A 21,330-nucleotide genomic window follows, 5' to 3' on the forward strand; every position below is an offset into this window, starting at 1 on the left:
AGGAGCTTGTTTAAGTCCATATAGTGCTTTTGTGAGTTTGAAAACATGATTTGGGGAAATATGATTTTCAAAATCTGAAGGTTGCTCAATATATACCTCTTCATTTATAAAACCATTTAAGAAAGCACTTTTAACATCCATTTGAAAAAGTTTGAAATCTTTATAACAAGCATATGCAAGTAGCATTCGAATAGCTTCTAATCTTGCGACAGGTGCATATGTCTCATCATAATCGATTCCTTCTTCTTGATTAAAACCTTGGGTTACAAGTCGAGCCTTATTTCTAATAATGACTCCGGACTCATCTTTCTTATTTCTAAAAACCCATTTTGTTCCAATAATAGTATGATTTTTGGGTCTAGGAATAAGTGTCCAAACATCATTTCTTTCAAATTGATTCAACTCTTCTTGCATAGCTAGAATCCAAGATTCATCAAGAAGTGCGTCATCAATATTTTTGGGTTCAATTTGAGATAGAAAAGCAGTATGATTGCAAATATTTCTAAGAGATGATCGAGTACTTATATCTTTTGAAGGTTCTCCCAAAATTTGTTCCACTGGATGATCTTTCACAAATTTCCACTGTTTGGTTGCATCTTGTATTAAATTTTGATGATCTTTCCTGATGGCTCCATGTTGAACTTCATCTATTGTTTTCTCTTTGTTAAGATTGAGACTTTCCGTGTTATTTATACCTCCTGTTTCTTCATCAATAAATTTCTTGGAGAGTGAAGAATTAGATTCATCAAATACTACATACATAGATTCTTGTACAGTCAAAGTCTTTTTATTGAATATTCTATAAGCTTTACTATTAGTAGAATACCCAAGAAAGATATCTTCATCAGATTTTGCATCAAATTTGCCTAAATTATTCCTGTCATTCAAAATAAAACATTTGCATCCAAATACATGAAAGTAACCAATGTTGGACTTTTTCTCATTCCAAAGCTCATAGGGGGTTTTATCTAACTTAGACCTTAGCATAACTCTATTTATAACATAACATGCAGTACTTACCGCTTCAGCCCAAAAATAATTAGGCAAGTTGTTCTCATTGAGCATTATTCTTGCCATCTCTTGAAGAGATCTATTTTTCCTCTTTACTACCCCATTTTGTTGAGGAGTTCGAGGAGCAGAAAAATTATGCACAAAATCATTTTCATCACAAAATGTTTCAATATTTTTATTAACAAACTCTTTTCCCCTATCACTTCGGATACTTGAAATAGTATAGCCATTTTCATTTTGAATTCTCTTGCATAACTTGGTAAAGGCATTATGTGCCTCATCTTTATGAGCAAGAAAGATGACCCAAGTATATCTAGAGAAATCATCAACAATAACAAATGCATAATATTTTCCTCCTAGACTTGCAACTCTATTTGGTCCAAAAAGATCCATGTGTATCAGTTACAATGGTCTAGTAGTGGAAATATGTTTCTTAGTTTTAAAAGAAGTTTTTGTTTGTTTACCAAATTGACATGCATCACAAATTTTGTCTTTAAGAAAATTTGTTTTTGGTAAATCTCTCACAAGATCATTTTTTGAAAGTTTGGAAATAAGTTCCATATTGGCATGACCTAATCTTCTATGCCATAACCAACTAGTTTCATTTTGAGCTGAAAAGCAAATAGCATCTTTTGAGGTAATTTCTTCAAAATCGATTGTATAAACATTATTGTTTCTAAAAGCAATAAAACAAATATTACAATCATAATCATTCAAAATAATGCATTTATTCATTTTGAAAGTAACTGTAAATCCTTTATCACATAATTGACTTATGTTCAAAAGATTATGTTTTAAACCTTCAACAAGTAGAATATCTTCAATTATGAGAGAAGATTCAATACCAATTTTACTTATTCCCACGATCTTCCCTTTCGAGTTGTCTCCAAATGTCACGTGTCCTTCTTCTTTAGATCTAAGATCAAAGAACTTAGTCTTGTCTCCCGTCATGTGTCTTGAGCATCCACTATCTAAAAACCATTTGTTTTTGCTTGTGGAAGACTTCATGCATACCTATAAAAACAATTAAAATGATTTTTCTTGGTACCCAAGTTCTTTGGGTCCTTTATTTATTAGTATTAGAAGAAACAAGATTTTTAGGTACCCATATGGCCCTAATAGTCATTGTATGATTTCTTCTAATAGGACAAGTATAATAATTAAGACCATTTCTATTACAAAAATTGCAAATAGCATGTGACATATATGAAAAAATTGAATGATTATAATAATATCCTTTTTTGACAAAATTATTTTTATGAAAAGAATTTTGAATATTAGTCTTTGATGTAGAATGATTATCAAAGAAATTTTTATAAGGTTTGTATTTTTGTTTTGGCATATATCCCAAACCTGCCTTGTCAAAAACACATCTTTGACTACCAAGAAGTTTTTCAAAATTTCTTTTTCCATTCGTAAAGTTTTCAACAATATTTTCTAAATCGGTTTTCTTCTTATTCAATTCAAGATTTTCATCTTTCAAAATGATACTTTCTTTTCTTAAAATTTCAATTTCGTTTGTTAAAGAAGAATTTTTCTTTTTCAAAGCAGTATACTTGATACCCAATTTTTCAAATTCCTCATATACCTCTTCTAAAATATTTTGCAATTCTTCATATGAAGGATCTTCAATATTATCAAGATTTGTTACCTCAATGTCATCTTTATCCATAAGACAAAGATTTGCTGATTCTCCATTGCTTGCTTCACTATCTGAACTACTTGAATCATCATCTCATGTAGCTTTCATTGCTTTCTTGCCCTTGTTTTGATCTTTCTTTAGCAGAGGACAATCTGGTTTGATATGACCAGGTTTATTGCATTTATAACAAATTAAAATGTCATTTTTACCTTAATCTTTCTTGGAAAACTTTTTGAAATATTTCCTTGGAGGAGTTCTATTTTTCTTCAAGAACCTCTGAATTCTTCTTGTTATCATCGCAACTTCTTCATCTTTATCTTCATTTTCCTCATCTTCATCACTTTCACTTTCATGAGGAACAGCTTTAAGTGCTAAACTCTTCTTTGGCTTTCCTTCTTTTTCTCCTCTTTTCAATGTGTACTCATGGGTGATAAGTGACCCGATGAGTTCATTGACTTCGAGCTTCTTGAGGTCTCTAGCTTCAAGAATCGCTGTCACTTTTGATTCCCAGCGTTTTGGTAGAGAGTTGAGAATTTTTTTTACTATCTCCACCTTGGAATAAACTTTGCAAAGAGCTGTCAAGCTGTTTATGATGTTAGTAAAACGAGTGTGCATACTAGAAATAGATTCATCATCATTCATTTTAAACATTTCATATTCATGAGTAAGAATATAAATTTTTGATTTCTTGACTTGCGAAGTTCCTTCATAAGTAACTTCCAAGTTATCCCAAATTTCTTTTGTCGTAGCACAAGTCATTATTCTATTAAACTCATTTCCATTGAGAGTATTAAATAATAAATTCATAGCAGTTAAATTCAAAGTATAAAGTCTATCGTCTTCACGATCAAACTCTTCTTCTTCCTTTTTAACCTTTACTCCATCAACCACTTTTGTTGGAATATAAGGTCCATTTACAATACATTTCCAGATTTCTCGACCTTGAGCCATAAGGAATATTCTCATTCTAACTTTTTAGAATGAGTAATTATCTCCACAAAAGAGTGGAGGCCGACTGCTAGATTGACCTTCACCAAACGAAGCTGAAATGTTAGCCATAAGATCTTAACTCAAAAGATAGTTAGTCTTATAATAGAGCTCTTAGCTCTGATACCAATTGTTGCCCAGATGACTAACACAAGAGGGGGGTGAATTGAGTTGTATTAAAAAAATAACAATTATAAATCAAATATATAATATAAAATATAAATAAAATATGAAATAACAATAAATATAAAGAGTAAGGGTAAGAAAGAAGCAAACTCAGTATGTTAACGAGGTTCGGCCCCACTGCCTACGTCCTCGCCTCAAGCTACCCCTTGAGAATTCCCAAATTCACTATTCAACCTCCTTCAGGTGGAGATAGAAACCTATTACACCTTTGAACAACACCGCTACAAAGGATCCGTGTAGAACACCCTCTACACTTGCAATCACCTTACACGTGGTGATTCAACTATTTCCTATGTAGAATACTTTCTACACGTACAAGGGTTATACACACCCTTTTTCTGATACAAAAGCTGATAGTGGGTAGGTTATCAGAAAACACTCCTCAATGAGTGAAATAAGAACAATATAGCGCAAACTATATCTCTCAAAATGAACAAGGATTAAGGCTCAATGCTTAGAGAAGAGAGAATGAAAATTTTGAATGAATGTTGTATGCTCTTGGTGTTGTGAATGTGAAGCTCTCAAATGATCTATTTATAGGCATATGAGACTTCATATTCAAATTTAAAAAGATTCACATGTCAAAGACAACATCATTCACTTTTTCAAAAAATTCAAATAAAAGGTTCTTCTTTTTTAATTGTCAAAGACAACATCATTCACTTTTTCAAAAAAATCAAACCTAATCTTTTACTTTTGGCATATGACAAAATGAGCATACTTTCCTTTTCAAAAAATTCAAACCTAATCTTTTACTTTTTGTATATGACAAAATGAGCACACTTTACTTTTCAAATTTTTCAAACAAAATCATCTACCTTTTGTATAAGTCTAAAAAGCATCAATCACTTTTGAAAATATTCAAATAAAACATGCACATGTGAAAGATGACAATCAATCATCTTTAATATTTTCAAAGTTCAACCCTTTAATCAAGGCATGCACATGTAAAAGATGACAATCAATCATCTTTCAAAATTTTCAAATTTAATTTTCAAAAATATTCATGCACATGTGGAAAATGTATTTTAATGCTTTATGATAAAATATTAATTTTGAGCATTAATCCTAATTTCGAATTTTAAGAGATTTACAACATTACTCTATTACTTTAATGTGAACTTGTTTCCTTCTTGCTCATGCTTGGTTCTTTGATGTGCTTGATTCCATTGTGTGAACAACTTGAGTTTGAAACTCATTTATTCTTTGAATTCATTTGCTATCATCAAAATCCATGTGTAGATTTATAATCACATGAAACTTGAAACTTTGGGTTCAACAAAGATAATCTTCTGATTCTTTAGAGGATGCCCATACGAATTATCAATTATTCGTCTCATCATTATTAATCTTGGATGTCCAAGGTTATCATACCAAATCATAAATACTTTGGGATTAATTCACTTTTGGTGCATTATCACATATGATTCAATTGTTTTCATTTATGTATAATACAATTCAGATAAGAGAGCAGACAATTTTTCTAATACGAGCTTCTGGTTCGAAATTATTTTAATAATGAGAAGATGCTTTTTACTGCCTTCATTGGTGGTTTCAATATGACAACTATTACGACGTATATACTTAAAACTTATTAAATTTATTCTAAATCGTGAAGAAAATATAGCATAGTCAATACACAATTTGATGCTATTAGGCAACACAATATAAGATTTTCTAGAGCCTTCAATTACATTCGATGAACCAGATATGGTATGGACGTAGGCTTTACTCAATGTTAGATTTTGAAAATATTTTTTATCCTTAAGAATTGTGTAAGTTGTAATACTGTCAGCTAGACATACATCTCTATCATTCATCTCAGTGATAAAAATTTCATCAGGACTCATGATTCTACAAAATATATTAAAGTTTCATTACTACAAAATATTGCAAAATATTAAAAAGTTTTATTATAAGATAAAGAAAATACATTAATTAAAAGGAACACTCCCATCACTAATCAAATGATCAACTCTACCACTAGAATCCTCAAAAAAATTAGAAACATCAAGGTGGGTAATATCTTCTCCATCTATATAAACTAAAAGCATCTGCTGGTTCAGCAAAATTTATTTCAAACTTTTTTTTTTCTCTTTTATAAATTTTGATATAAGTCAACCAAGTGCTTAGCTATATGATATGTACGAGACCAATGTTCAGTCATACCACATCTATGACATCCATTTTCATCTTTCCTTGAAAATTTTTCTTGAGAGCCTTTACCTGTAACAGCCCGCTAGAAATTCAATTGTGAAAATTCTATTAACTTTAGGAACCTCATGAAAACCCCATAAGTTTTCACGAATCCATTAATCGTATAGATTTTTGTCTAACTACATAGTTAGTGTTATTATTTACTATGGTATCAGAAGTGTGTTTTTGATTATTGGAGATAGTTAGAAGTGTCAAAATGTATTATGGTTTGTGTCATTAGACTCGGAGGGTTATTTAAGTCTTATGGCGCAATAACATTTTTTCATATTTTCGGACAAAACGTCTGTTCAAAACTGTAGATATTATTGGATAAAAAGAAATATCTTGAGGTAATTTTCATGAATATTATTGGGTAAAAATATTTTGAGTTGATTTTTATAGATATTATTAGATAAAAATATCTTAAGTTGATTTTTTGTAAATACTATTGGATAGAATATTATGAGATAATCTTTTATAGATATTTTGGGTAGGAGAAAACTACACTCAACTCTCAACTCCAACCTCATCTCTTCCATATCTCATCCATAAGTATCTCCAGCCACCTCTCCCCACGAAATTATTTCCATTTATACTTTCCATTAAAAGAATATCAAACACTCTCTCTCGGACAGCTTTTAGGAGTTCTTTTGCACGCCCATTTCGAAGCTTTTGTAAGTGTTTTATCATAAAGTCTCCTTCATATAAGTTGTTTCTTTTTTAGTCTAGTTTACATGGATATCTTATTTGCCCCATTTGAAGATCATTTGGTCAGTCAAATATTGTGTAAACTATAGAAAGGTCATTCTGGGAGATAAACTGGAGAATATGTTATAGTTTAGAGTTTTTGACCAAGCTAATGGATAGATATTGGTCCGAAATTTTTATGGAGTATTGTTAACATGTATATGTGACTATTGGTTGAGGATTTTTGCATGATTAAAGGTTTTAATGAAAGATTTTCTTAGATTTAGAAACTTAGAAACTGAAAGAAGAAAAACAGTTTCTATTTTGAGAGAGTTTAACTCTTTGGTGATCTAAACCTATTCTAATGACTTTAATAATTTTATTGGAGGATCCTAAGTATCTTATATACATGTTATATTATTATTTTGAAGATATTTGATGTTAGTTTCAAAGATATGAAATTTTATGCAAAGAGATATTCAAATAAGCCAAAGTGTGGATATTCTTGGCTAAATTTATGTTTTGGTTAATTTCTAACCATGTGATCTTGAATTAGAAGCTTATATATGTTTTAGGACATCTTTTTAAACCATGTGATGGTTTGGTTTGAAGATCATATATTTATAAGTCATAGATCAAGAGATTTATCAAAACTAGTTGAGGAAAAAGTTTCTGTTTTTGGACTAAGTGTAAAATCAAAAACTCCAAATGTTATTTTGTGATTTTGGTGACTTTAGTTTGATGATTTAAAGCATGGTTTATGTTAGGATGATATTATGAATATGTTAGAAGTAAGATTTGATTTTTGAAATTCTTGGAGATGTTTTGATTTAAGGTCAAAACTTGTGATTTAAGTGCTTGGATCTTTTTACAAAAAAGTTTGGTGTTAATTATTAGCTTTTTCTAAATGGATGTTTTAAGTATGGTTTTGAACTTAGGATTGGAAGATGTTTGTTGCAAAATTTTGGTTTAAACATGAGTTTTGAAATTAGAAGGAATTGCAACAAAAATCAAGGGAAATGGCCTATGGATGTTTCGGCCATAGTGTGTTCTTCATAGTTGTGTTTTGTTTTAAATTTTTCTAAGTTGATATTTAAGTTTAGGACAAAATTTACATGAGGAATGTAAATTTTAGAAACTTTTGGAACTAGTATGCAAAATCCTTAAGTTATGGGTAAAACGGTCATTTTCCCACATGTGGAGAGTAAAATGAAAATTTTACTCTTTAAGTTAGTATTTTCCATATTTTAAATTATTAGTGATTTAGTTCTAACTTTTAGAATCATTAATTACAGTTCTTCGTGATCGCACTTGAAATTTTATAAGAAACGCGGAGATAGAGGTAAATTAGTTTTTAACTTACTAACAGTCTATTGTGTATGTGTGCTAAGTAAAGGAACTACAGTGTATGTATGTGTGTTATCATATATGTCATGCCATGCCAAGTTATCACGTAATTGTCTATTATACAGAATTTATTCTGTCGTCAATTTTTATCTGTTACATAATATATTCTGTCATGTATTACTGTACCTTACAAGTACGTCATGCTAAGTATGCCATCTATTACATGTACATGTATGTCAAGTCATGTAATATTCACTGTTGCAAGTATATCATGTTAAATATGTTGTCTATTATATGTTATGCCATGTTACGAAATGTTTCTATCTCAAGTTGGTCATGTATTTCAAGTTATGTTCAAGTCACGTTATGTTACGTCAGGGCTTCAGTCTTTTCGTATTCCAGTCACGTTTCATCTTGATTACTTATGTATGGGGTCACAGCAATTGTGACGCATACATTACGTGAGACACAGCAATTGTGACACGTAGAATACATGGGGCCACAATAACTATGGAGTATGTATTTAAGCGGTTAAAGAATAAGTTTCCGTATAATACATGGGGCTACAACAACTGTGGAGTATGTATTTACACGTAGAATACATGGGGCCACAACAACTGTGGAGTATGTATTTTTCATGTTAAGTCAAGTTTGTGTAGAATACATGAGGCCACAACAACTGTGCAGTATGTATTTACACGTAGAATACATGGGGCCACAACAACTGTGGAGTATGTATTTTTCATGTTAAGTCAAGTTTGTGTAAAATACATGGGGCCACAACAACTGTAGAGTATGTATTTACACGTAGAATACATGGGGCCACAATAACTGTGGAGTATGTATTTTTCATGTTAAGTCAAGTTTCAGAACAAGTTCATGCTAAGTCAAGTTTCAGATCAAGTTCATGTCAAGTCAAGTTCAATTCATGTTTCAATTTAAGTTATGTCAATTATGCTATGTTGTATGCCAAGTTATGCTTTAATTACTTATGAATTTGATTATGCATTTATACTTTTACTGTCATCCATGCATTATTAGCTTGTGTGGAAGTTTTTGTTAACTTACTGAGATTTGTAATCAAATCTCACTTTGGTAGTCCCAACTACCATTCCTCCCGAATGGTAAATCTTGTTATAGGACCTGAAGGAGAATCAGGAGCTGATCAACTAGACACAGTTGACTAAGCGACGGTGCGACGTCAATGTTAATATAGTAATTAACGTAAATTACTACTTGTACGATTGAGTTGCATCTCTAGTACTTTTTGGATCATAAGTATTTTGGATTAGTGTTGTGATCTTAGTTGTTCAATGAGTTTTTATGTATGAAGTATATTTTAAGCATTTGGGATATTTTCAATTTGGTGCATAGTATTGTTAAAAAAAAAAAATTTATCCGCTGCAAATATTGCATATTGTTAGATGCATGTTAGGAACATTGCATCTTATATGTCATGAACGGGGGCAGGTAATCTTGTGTTGCATGTCTCGACGCTTCAAATGTCCGTCCAATCCCAAATGGAATTTGAGGGCGTCACATTACCCTTCTCTGAGTTGAACCACTTTTGGCGGTATGGTGTATTTATATTACTATCCATTTTAATGTGATCGTTTTTAGGACCTTCACTTTTATAGTTTTTCCCATCACATCCACGCTCTCGATTTTTTTGAAAAGATGCACCATTTGCTTTTAGGAATTGTGTAAATCCAATACCATTCACTTCAAGAAATGATATGGAACTAGTAGGACGTGATTGATGATTTCTTAACAAAAGCTCATTATTTTACTCAGCCACTAGAAGACAAAATATAAATTTAAAGTATTTTTTTAACTTTCGCTTTCGATACTGCTGCTTCAGGAGCACATTCAAGACATAAAAAAGTAGCATATGTCTTTTTTAACATGTCATCATCAGTAACTTTTTCACCACATAATTTTAATATTGAGCTGATTTTAAAAAGTCCAGAGTTATACTCACTAACACTTTTGAAATCTTGCAAGTTCAGGTGCAACCAATCATTATGAGCTTTTGTGAGGATTACAATTTTCTGGTGCTCATATCTCCCTCTTAAATCATTCCACAAAATAAGAGGATCTTTAATCGTGAGATACTCAGTTTTTAATTCTTCATGAAGATGGTGGCGAAGGAAAATTATTGCCTTAACACGGTCCTGCCGAGACGCGTGATTTCTTTCTTTAATTGTATTTCTCAAGTTCATAGCATCCAGATGGATCTCATCATTAAGGATCTAAGATAAATAATTTTTTTCAGAAATGTTAAGAGTAATGAATTTCAATTTTGTAATATTTGACATTTTCTATATATATAAATAAATAAAATAAGTATGTTTATATTGTAAATAAGAAATACATTTATAAAATCATGAGAATAAACACAAAATTTTATCAAGTAATGTATTATTTCATATTCATCTTGCAAATTATAAATATTATATTAAAAAATTTACTTGAAATAAAAGACTACTAACTTTAAAATCGACAGAACCTTCGTACTAATAATGTGTTATAAAATTAAAAAATAAATGATATTGTAAGATAAAGCATTTAAGAGGTTGTTATTCAAATCAATGAAACTTATGTCTAAGTGAACAATCTTTCCTCTCTCTCTCTCTCTCTCTCTCTCTCTCTCTCTCTCTCTCTCTCTCTCTCTCTCTCTCACACACACACACATATATATACATGCATATAGAGGAGCACATAGTCAGTTCATGGGTATATGGCTTAAGTTGGTTTAGAGGAATTAAGGCTGTCATACAAAATAAGTCGGTTATGACATAAGTCGATTATAATAATTTTTTAATATTATTTTTATTTAAAAATTTGATAATTTTGAATTATTTCTTTTTTATATATAAAAATTTAAACATATTTATATTTAAGTAATATTTAAAAATAAAATTAAATAAAATGATATGAAAATTCTAAAATAAAATCTTTTTCCCAACGAGTCCTTATCCATTGAAGGTGTCTCCCCACTCCCGAATCTTCACATCTCGTGTTGCACATCGAGCCCAGTGACCGTTGTGCCAATCAGGTTTTCTCTCTCTCTTTGAATCCACAATCGTTACCGCTATCACCTTTTTATATCTCATCAAACGACTTTATATCAACCTTTTAGAAGTCAAAAACAACGAACGGTGGTGGTTGCCATTCAAAAAAAAGTAATCTCACTCTCACAGCCTCCGCCCTCCGGAACTTGGCCTCAAACACGTCCTGATTCGATCCTTACCACACGTGATCAGTACGTGGAGTCCATACTTGAAAAAGAAGAACTAGCAAAAAGACTATTTTCTAAGATTGTAATAATTTATTTATTTTTACTCGTGCATTCCAAAGACATACAACACGTGGAGCTCCACGGTTGCGCTCAAATCCACGACTAACGGTTTGCGACAAAGTTGTTGTTGACTTCCCAACCGTCCAAATACTTTTATTATTTTGTGTTGTACGTGTCCATGAAAATTCAACTAACTGCGAGTCGAAGAATATTTATAGTGCTAATAATCATTTCATCCCACGAAAAATATAATTAATCTACTATTTTCAGAGCTTTTGCTAGCTTTAGTAAAAAAAAATTAATTAATTTTTTAATAATAAATCTCATTTTTTTAAATAATTATACGACATTTACACATTTTATAAATATATATAATATTATTCAATTGAAAATCTTATCATTTTATTTTATTTTTCAATTTGTAATGCCGAAATAAATCTCTTTAAATTTTTTAGGCACAAAACATCGATATTTAGAACATATCCTTTCTATCCATCCTTAGAGCAGTCTTATTGAAATATCTAAATATAAAAATATTGTATTTTTTAGCTATTAAGATAATAAAATTATCTACATTAGACTAAGCAAAGGGTAGTTATAGTAGCTTTTAGTTACATTAATTCTAAAATCAAAACTAAATTTGATAGTTATTGTACACACATCAAATATTTATTTTATTATTTTTTTTATAACACTTTGTCTCTTCTCTCTATCAAAATCTACAAACTTCTCACAGTTTCTTTAAATTAAATAGTAAAACATAATAAAATAAAATAAATTAATAATTAATAATTAAATTTTGATAAAATAAAATAAATTAAATATTTTTTAAATTATTAATTACTCATTACTATATAATAAATAAAAAGATAATCTAATATGAAGATGTGATGTGAATAACTAAAGTCAAATTTATCTTATATTATTTTATAGTTATATAATAAAAAAATAACTATTCCAATGTAGAGACTTATGTAAATGGAATAGTTAAAATTTAAATTCAATCTTATATTTATCAAAAGTATCATTTACATATGTATAATCTAATAACAATGCTATTAGACTAGAATATTTTAGCTACTTTTGTCATCTATCAAAATCGTGTACGAAATTGGATTGGAAAGCAATTTCATGTATTAAATTGATCGTTATCAAATTTAATTATAAAATTATTATAGTAAAGTTTGTATTAAATTTAAAATTATTAAATAAAGTTCTATTATTGGTAATATCACATTACGAGGTTATAGTTTATAAAATGGTGTTACTCCTACCGCTGTTTTGGGATTTTTTTTTTCTTTTCTTTTTTTTTTTCATGTATTTTTTTAACATATTTAAATATTTTAAAAAAATTAAAAAAATTATAATATTATTAAAAATACTTATTTAATCATTAAAAAATAATAATAATAATAATAATAATAAAAGCACAGCAGTAACACCAGCTATAAGTGTAGTATTTTCCTTTATAAAATTTTTGAAAACAAAAACTGTTTTCGCCTTCTCCTATTATTGATAGAGTGGCAGGTGAAGTTCTATGAATTCGGAAGCAATTTCGGATTCATTGCACCTGGACATGTATAATCTAATTTGCTTTGATGTTCTTCTTCTTCCGTGATTTTCTTATCTTTGATATCATTATCAAACTTTAAAAAATAAAACTTTTTCAGAAACATGAGGACCATCTAGTGTGGAGATCGAACAAAAAGCGAAGGTGGTAACTTGTCTGCAAGAGTATCAACTTTTTGCGTTCCATATAAAACTAAACAATAATACGTTCTTTTTGCCCCTTTTTTTTCTGAATTTTATATTAGTTTTTGTTGCTCTTTTTTCTTTTTCTTGCCTACAGGAAGATATGAGCTAGAAGTGGAAGAGGGATCTCTTTTGTCTACGTGTAATCGAATGATCACCCACTATCAACGGCTAATTTGCATGAGAAGCACATTAAGGAAGGTGGTGAGGGTAGACTCCATTTTAGCCTCTATTCTTTAGAAGAAACATGCAAATGGAAAAGGACCCAACCCCACTAAAGAAGAAAAAAATAATCTCCCTGGCTTTTGATTCATTTCATGGATTGTTTGTTGTTTATGATTTTTTATTGTGTTCTGTATTTTGGTTGGATTCTTCCCCTTAACGTGTAAAAACTATCTTCCTCGTGGAATGATGGTGGAGCTAGATCATATAGGATTCGATATTAGGGTAGCATGAATATTTGTATTAATCAAGTTGATTACTACATCAGTTTGATGGCCTGGTCAATTTGGCTTCTAAGGTATTCCGAAGGGACATGATTGATTCTTGAACTCTGAAGTTTTGGGAATAGCATATTTTGTATGACACTGAACTAAAGCTAAAATGCTTGGATGCTGTGTTTTTTGTCAGTGTCAATAAAACTAATATTAATTCCAATATCGACTAGAGAAAGGCATTGTTGTTTACATCGGCAACTTGACCTCTTATGTCAAGAAATTCGATGCAATTTAGTTTTGTGGTTTGTTGTTGTTTGTGTGTTTTGGTTTCTGGTCATACATGTTCTTGGAAGACTTTTATGTGAAAAAAATTAGCCTATGGGCTGACTTGGATTCTAACAGAGGTTTGCGTCAAAATGGGGGCCAATGAGACTACAACTGCACCTTTCAATCGCTGGCTGTGATAGACTGGAATTGCGTTTGGCATACCCTTTATTAACTTCCAAATTGTTAAGCAGAGCACCACTTGAAGGGGGTTCTTTCAGTTGAAGAATCAACCCCTCCGATCCCTGAGAAAGGAAAAAATAAAATTTTTGACATAGGAAAAAGAAAATAGAAAGAGGGGGACTGTGAGATATAAAGGTGGACGTGCTTCTAGTTTCTTAGCTGCTGCCATCTGTGTTTGAAAGTCAATACGTTCCCAATCAGCATATTTTAATACGTAAGCACTACAATTATGGAAGATAAGATTACTTGCTTACATCAATAGAAGGTACTAAAACATTCCATGCGTCGGCTGCCTGTGATTAGCAATTGTGTTTTACATTCCTGCTAATCTTGTATATGACATGTAAGGGATACAGATTCATGACGAATTGTTTTTTATTGTTCTCTCTTTTTAAGCTGAAAAGTTTGACCAGAAATCCTAAGAACTTATATAAGCAAGAGCACACCAACTACCTTCCACATCAAGAAGGCTCTTCTAAGCATTTGAACAAATACTGTCTGAGTCTTCTGCTTGCATCTATTTACTTCGTTGAGGTTAAATATTGTCAACCATTCCTTCTTACTTGTGATTTCTCTTGTTATGGTAGTTGTGGATTCCATGAGCTATATGCAATTATGTGAACTCATCATATGATGAGACCATTATTTTACTTTAGGCTTTGAAGCTTGATGGTGTTATAAATATATTTTGCATGTAGAAGAAACTATGTTACTTGAAGTTTGGCTCAGCACTTTAAGCTTTGGTGTATTCCTTTTAGTCTCCTTTAGGCTAGCATCCTGATGTTCCTAGTCATGATTTTCTTATGCTTTTCTTGTGCTACAGGTGAGCTAATTTTGTTTGCCTCTAATGGGTCATTCAACTGACGAGAAACATGAAAAAAAAGAGATGGATACCAGAAGCCTATCATCCTCACGCCATCCATCACTGAACATGGCATACATTCACAAGGTGGGAGTTCCCCCCAAGCAAAATCTCTTCAAGGAATTCAAAGCTACTGTGAAAGAAACATTCTTTTCAGATGATCCTTTACGTCCCTTTAAGGATCAATCTGGGTCTCGCAAATTCATTTTAGGCATCCAGGCCATTTTCCCCATATTTGAGTGGGGTAGAAGGTACAACCTAACCAAATTCAGGGGGGATCTTATTGCAGGACTCACTATTGCAAGTCTCTGCATTCCTCAGGTAAATTTTCTGCCCCGCAGATATATAAATATAACTTGAAGGAAAGAAAAAGAAGCAGAAAATATATACTGTTTGCCCCATTTACGCAGCTCTAATAGTTTATTGACTACCAAAATAGGACATTGGATACGCAAAGCTTGCAAATTTGGCTCCACAATATGGATTGTGTAAGTTTCCATACTATGTATGCACACATAGCATTTCCTGTTACTGTTTTCCTTGGACTTATTATAAGGCTTCTCTCTTTTGTATGGTTCTAAATCAATACAGATTCCAGCTTTGTTCCACCATTGATTTATGCCTTCATGGGTAGTTCAAGAGATATAGCCATAGGACCTGTGGCTGTGGTCTCTCTCTTGCTGGGAACCCTACTTCAAAATGAGATCGACCCCACTACAAATCCTACAGAGTATCGGCGGCTTGCATTCACAGCTACATTTTTTGCTGGAATCACTCAAGCCACCCTAGGGTTCTTCAGGTAATTAAATACCATATCTTCACAAGTCACAAAGATAAATTTTGTCTTAAATGTCTATTACTATTGGTCTTGCATTGTTCATATTCTTTTTTAAGCCCCTTGAAGGCTTCTAGCATTCTGCCAACTGTGAATATATTATGGTGGTTTGGGTTTATTATCAGGTTGGGTTTCTTGATTGACTTCCTATCCCATGCTGCCATTGTCGGTTTTATGGGTGGAGCTGCCATCACTATTGCACTCCAACAGCTTAAAGGTTTTCTTGGAATAAGAAAGTTCACAAAGAAAGCTGATATTATCTCTGTAATGCACTCAGTATGGGGCTCAGTCAATCATGGAGTAAGACCTATTTTTTCTCTATCTCCATCACTTTGTTTTGCCTTTCTCATCCTTTTCAGAATTCTTCTGAAAAGGATCCACAATGACATTAAGAATCTTCTAGTAAAAATAAACATCAAAGTCAAGTTAATCTTATATCAAGCATTTTGCAGTGGAACTGGCAGACTATAGTTATTGGAGCAACCTTTTTAAGTTTTCTGCTGTTCGCTAAACACATAGTAAGAGCTCCTAATCACTCTCACTATTTACCTAAAATGTTGAAGGCTGTAAATTATTTTCTGATTGACATATTATGGGGATTAGGGAAAAAGGAACAACAAGCTCTTCTGGTTACCTGCAATTGCCCCATTGATATCTGTTGTTCTGTCCACCTTTTTTGTGTATATAACCCATGCAGAAAAGAATGGTGTTGAAATTGTAAGTTCTTTGGTCATTCTTCTTCTCTCGGTGTTTTTATGAAGAAGTAATTTGTGAAAACAATCCTAATCATTGTGGGATTGCAATAGTACTATTTGCAGCAGCAATGACACTGACAGTTTAATTGGTATGTAAAGGTGAAACATATAGAGAAAGGTATTAATCCCTCGTCGGTTAATGAGATATATTTCCATGGTGAATATCTTGGCAAAGGTTTTAGGATTGGGATGGTGGCCGGTATGGTAGCATTGACGGTGAGCCCTCACATAACCCATCTCTTATCAAGAGGACTGGATCCTCGGTTCCTGTATCTAAGCTAATTTTCTTATATAACTCATCTTGGGGAAATTCAATCAGGAAGCCATAGCAATCGGAAGAACATTTGCTTCCATGAAAGACTATCAACTTGATGGAAACAAAGAAATGGTGGCACTAGGAGCAATGAATATTGTTGGTTCAATGACTTCCTGCTATGTTGCGACAGGTGAGAAGAAAGCACAACAACCTGCCTACTTCCAAATGTGATGCTCGTTAAATGAGGGGAACAAGTATTCATCTCTGACAAGAGTTACATCCCATAATCCTTTGTTTTAGTAGCACATGCTAAAATGCAGCAATCCTTCTAATCAGAACAATAAAAGCATGAATAAAATACATACTAAAACTATGTCAAACAAAATTTTATTTTAACAACCAGATGGTTATATATCATGTTCCCTGAAGCGTGGAACACCTAAATGACCAATTTGTAAGAAATACATGTGACTCAGTAATATGAAAATGGTTTCCATGCACCTTTGAGTCTTTGACTGATTATATCTGTTTATTACTTGCAGGTTCATTCTCACGGTCAGCTGTGAATTACATGGCTGGCTGCCAAACTGCAGTCTCCAACATTGTGATGTCTTGCGTTGTAATCCTAACCTTGGAATTCATCACACCTCTTTTCAAGTACACACCAAATGCCATTCTTTCTGCCATCATCATATCAGCTGTGATCAACCTAATTGACTTTCAGGCTGCAATCCTGATATGGAAGATTGATAAATTTGATTTTGTTGCTTGTTTGGGAGCCTTCTTTGGAGTAATTTTTTTGTCTGTTGAGATAGGCCTCTTAATTGCAGTAAGAACTAAGATATCCACCAATTTTTAATTCCTTAGTTCCAAATTAATATGAGTTATCTTATGTCATCTAATTCCGCTTCACTGCGTGCTGTCACAGGTCTCAATATCCTTTGCCAAAATCCTATTACAAGTTACCAGGCCAAGGACTGCAATTCTTGGGAAGATTCCTGGGACCACTGTGTACAGAAATCTCCAACAATATCCAGATGCAACTAAAGTTCCAGGCGTTCTGATTGTGAGAATCGATTCAGCAATTTATTTTTCTAACTCCAATTATGTTAAGGAAAGGTAAATATGGTCTTCTCTTGTGCTAAATTCATGCCAGTTGGGATCCCTTAAATTTGAAATTCAATGCCCCATTTTAGGACTCCATCTGTATCTAGGGAGTTCCAACAATTACTAAACTTCCATTGCGTAATCTGGAGACTCATATGGCTTAAAAAAGCTTCTAAGTTCTGTAGGAATGAAGGGAATTATATACTAGGGAATCAAGCCTAGAGAAGGTTAAGTGATAGCAAAAAAGTATGAGGAATGTAGGTTTTGAATAGCTAGCATGACGAAGTTGAAAAACGAAAATTGAAGTTTTCTGATTGAGCTGTTTCTTAAGGCTTATTGGACTTTTTGTACCCAAGTACATAATCCTAATGGTATGTAACATATGATGCCTCCAAATAACAAGAACCTAAAATTAGGGGCAACTTTGAAGTTTTGGAATATGCTATAGACTTTGAGTTGCTTCCATGATGCTAAGGCTCTTTTTTTTTTTTTTTTTTTTTTTTTTTTTTTTTCCCCTCTTCTTCAACTTTACTGCAGGATATTAAGGTGGTTGACAGATGAGGAAGAACAAAAGAAAGTGGACTACCAACCAAGAATCCAAATTTTGATAGTTGAGATGTCACGTAAGCAATTATTTTACCAAGTCTCTAAACTCAATGTGCCAACACACAGAGGCACTTGTTGGCATCTGAACATATTTTTCGTGTTGTTTTTTTTGTTTTTTGCAGCTGTTACAGACATTGACACTAGTGGCATTCATGCCTTGGAAGAACTATATAGGAGTCTCCAGAAGAGAGACCTTCAGGTTGATAAACTTCCATGCTAAAACCACCATTTCTGGAATATAATCCACTTGAAAACAAATTTCGAATGTGCCAGCATCAAATACTTCCTTTGAAACAATTCACACTATTATTTTGTACCATGAAATTGTCTTACCCGAATTTTCCATGATGTTTTGCAGCTCATTCTGGCGAATCCTGGGCCAGTGGTGATTGACAAGCTCCACGCTTCCAACTTTACAAACGTGATCGGCGAGGACAAAATCTTTCTCACAGTTGCAGACGCTGTCTCATCCTGTTCTCCAAAGTTGGTTGAAGAAGCTTGATAAACAAGGAATGATTGCATAAGATAATGAGAAGCAGGAGCATACCTAGAATGTTCGAGTTATAAGCATTGGAAAACAGGTCTTGTTGAGTCGTGGTGGGTGGTGACTAGGTCATCCATAAAAGTATACAAGTGGTTAAGTGGACTCTGAGATCCTAATCCAGTGAAAAAAAAAAAAAAAAAAAAAGTAAAGAAAAGCAAAGAAAAAGGTGTGCACTCAGAGAGCGATAAGGTTGTTTAATTTACAGAAAGGTCCACATATATAGATGTAACTGTTTCAGACACATCCGTAGAAGGAATTTTGTTTTCTTGATCAGGCCAGTTGATGAATGCGTTTTGATCATTCTCATGAGAAAAAGCAAGGGTCTTAACGCTTGTTTCATATTTTCTTGTTAGCCTTTCTTCTTTAGACGTCGAAACTCCCATTTGAATACTTCATGATTATCGCTTTCAAGATTGACTTGACTTTTCTTTTCTGTTCTTTGGATCATTTGCACAATCATAAAAAAAGCCAATCCATCAGACTTTAGTGAAATTATGGCATCCGAATATATAAATTAGAATAGGTAACTCAAAAACCAAAGAACATAGAAACCTCTCTAGACTTATGTTGCGTGCATTATTTATTACTTTTAACTTCAGGAAACAACGGGCTAATTGCAGTTGTGAAAAATTAAAATAGCTTCAGAAGCCAACTGTTAATAGATGGCAATTTCGTTGGGAGCTCATATTTAGGTTCAAAGTTGTTGATAAACTAATGTTAAATATAATGTTAGAATGTGCAAATTTCGCGCACTCATGTACTTATTTTAAAAAATAGTGGAGTTAGACTTAAATTTGTTAGAGATCTGTCTAACACAGTGCAAAGTGTCTAGTTTGAGCGTGCTCATGTACTAGTGTAAATAATAATAATAAAAATAAATAAATAAAAATTAAAAAAAAAAAAAAAACACCCCTTTGAAAGAGTAACATGTCAAAATTAAAGTACTCCATGCCCAAAGTGGAAAGACACCTAACCCAACCAAGACACTTATCATGCATATTTTTTCAGAATGAGTGTCTTCTGCAGGCTGCAGCCGTTCGTTACAAGCACCACTCCGACATCCACAATAATGGCAATATCCATGCCTTGAAAAATGACCAGTATTTAGAAGATGGATATCAAATCATGACCTTGTAGCTGTCGTCAAACTCCCAGCTCAACCTGATCTATTGATTTAGTTTGTGCATAGCAAATATAAAGTTCTTAGTTAAAGATTGGAATCAGAACAAGAACAAAGGATCATACGGATACGAGTCATAGAATCTACTACGATGCAATAAATTGTTGATGCAATGGCATTAGTCAAGTTACCTTAGCTGCAGAAGTGCCTGTATATATTCTTGTTCAACAGCTTGAAGCCTAGGCTCGTGTCTGAAATTGTTGGAAGAAACTACTAGATAGCTGCAAATGGAATGCATGAAGTTGGCTTATGAGGTCAATGAGATGCATAACTATGAATCGTTGAAATATAAAGGGAGGAAGAAAAGGACTCAAGAAGGCAGTGTTGAAATGGAAAGTGCAGGAGCATATAAGGTTCAGTTGATTAACTTATGGTGGGAGGATTATTAGAAAAAGTTTGTGGTGGAGTATCTGAGGTCCTAATCTGACACCAAATATCACCAAAAGTAGTAGAATTCTTAGCCTATTATGGGCTCGTTTGAAAAATGAGATGAGATAAGAATTTTGTGAATATTAATTATATGATTTGTATATAGTAGTAAAATAGTTTGAATTAAAATATTTTATTAAAGTTTGAAAAATGAAAGAGAAAATGTTGAATAAAAATATTATAAAGTTAAAATCATGAAATGTGCAAGTTTCATGTAATCTCTTTAAAAATGAGTGAGATCCACTATTAAAAAATTAAATTTTTTTTTTTCATGCGGTTCCTGTATTTATTTATTTTTTTCAAAGTGATTGTGTGGCGTTTGCACACTCACGACTGCAAGGATCATTTCTCTTGATTAAATCTAACTCTTCCTATGAATTTAATTGGAACATGTGGTGGTTTCACAAATACAAATTATACAATACTATTTTTCAAGAAAAACGCATATTTTAATTAAAAAGATAACTCATATAAGAGTAGTACTATATGCTACACTCATATTCTATTTTTATTTTATTTTTAAAATGTTGCACTTTTCATCAGTCTTGGACTGTCTCTTAACTTTTTAAAAATTAATTCAAAACTTAATTTACGGACAATTTTGACGTATTACAGTGGAATAATAGTGTAGTATGTGAAATCTTTCAATAAATAATGCTACATAGCTAAATGAATAAAAAGTTTTTGAAATTTTGTCAGTAAT

At 32.2% G+C, this 21,330-nt stretch overlaps 1 protein-coding gene across 8 annotated transcripts; it reads left to right on the plus strand.

Annotated features, from left to right (window-relative positions):
- Window positions 1-12,859: 12,859 nt before the first annotated feature.
- On the plus strand, window positions 12,860-19,435 carry LOC122311949 (sulfate transporter 1.3). 8 transcript variants are annotated; one of them, XM_043126737.1, is made up of 16 exons: window positions 12,860-12,935; window positions 13,028-13,071; window positions 13,207-13,310; window positions 14,877-15,236; window positions 15,355-15,403; window positions 15,507-15,714; window positions 15,876-16,050; window positions 16,203-16,268; window positions 16,354-16,467; window positions 16,605-16,721; window positions 16,825-16,951; window positions 17,304-17,590; window positions 17,690-17,880; window positions 18,406-18,491; window positions 18,597-18,673; window positions 18,833-19,435. In XM_043126737.1, exons 4-16 carry the CDS (start codon window positions 14,901-14,903, stop codon window positions 18,974-18,976), a joined length of 1,977 nt encoding a protein of 658 aa, XP_042982671.1. In that variant the 5' UTR covers window positions 12,860-12,935; window positions 13,028-13,071; window positions 13,207-13,310; window positions 14,877-14,900; the 3' UTR covers window positions 18,977-19,435. The 8 variants fall into 8 exon arrangements, with proteins under 8 accessions (XP_042982671.1, XP_042982670.1, XP_042982669.1 ...); XM_043126736.1 differs by having other exon boundaries at window positions 12,872-13,071; window positions 13,207-13,319; XM_043126735.1 differs by having other exon boundaries at window positions 12,872-13,071; window positions 13,207-13,313.
- The last annotated feature ends 1,895 nt before the right edge of the window (window positions 19,436-21,330 follow it).

This window comes from Carya illinoinensis, chromosome 5 (genome assembly GCF_018687715.1).
Source record: "Carya illinoinensis cultivar Pawnee chromosome 5, C.illinoinensisPawnee_v1, whole genome shotgun sequence".
Taxonomy (NCBI): Eukaryota; Viridiplantae; Streptophyta; class Magnoliopsida; order Fagales; family Juglandaceae; genus Carya; species Carya illinoinensis.

Coding starts and splice junctions, on each gene's coding strand:
- LOC122311949 (XM_043126737.1), top strand. CDS start 14,901: ATGGGTCATTCAACTGACGAGAAACATGAAAAAAAAGAGATGGATACC. Junction 15,404..15,506: donor GGCTCCACAATATGGATTGT/GTAAGTTTCCAT, acceptor AAATCAATACAG/ATTCCAGCTTTGTTCCACCA. Junction 16,722..16,824: donor CCGGTATGGTAGCATTGACG/GTGAGCCCTCAC, acceptor AAATTCAATCAG/GAAGCCATAGCAATCGGAAG.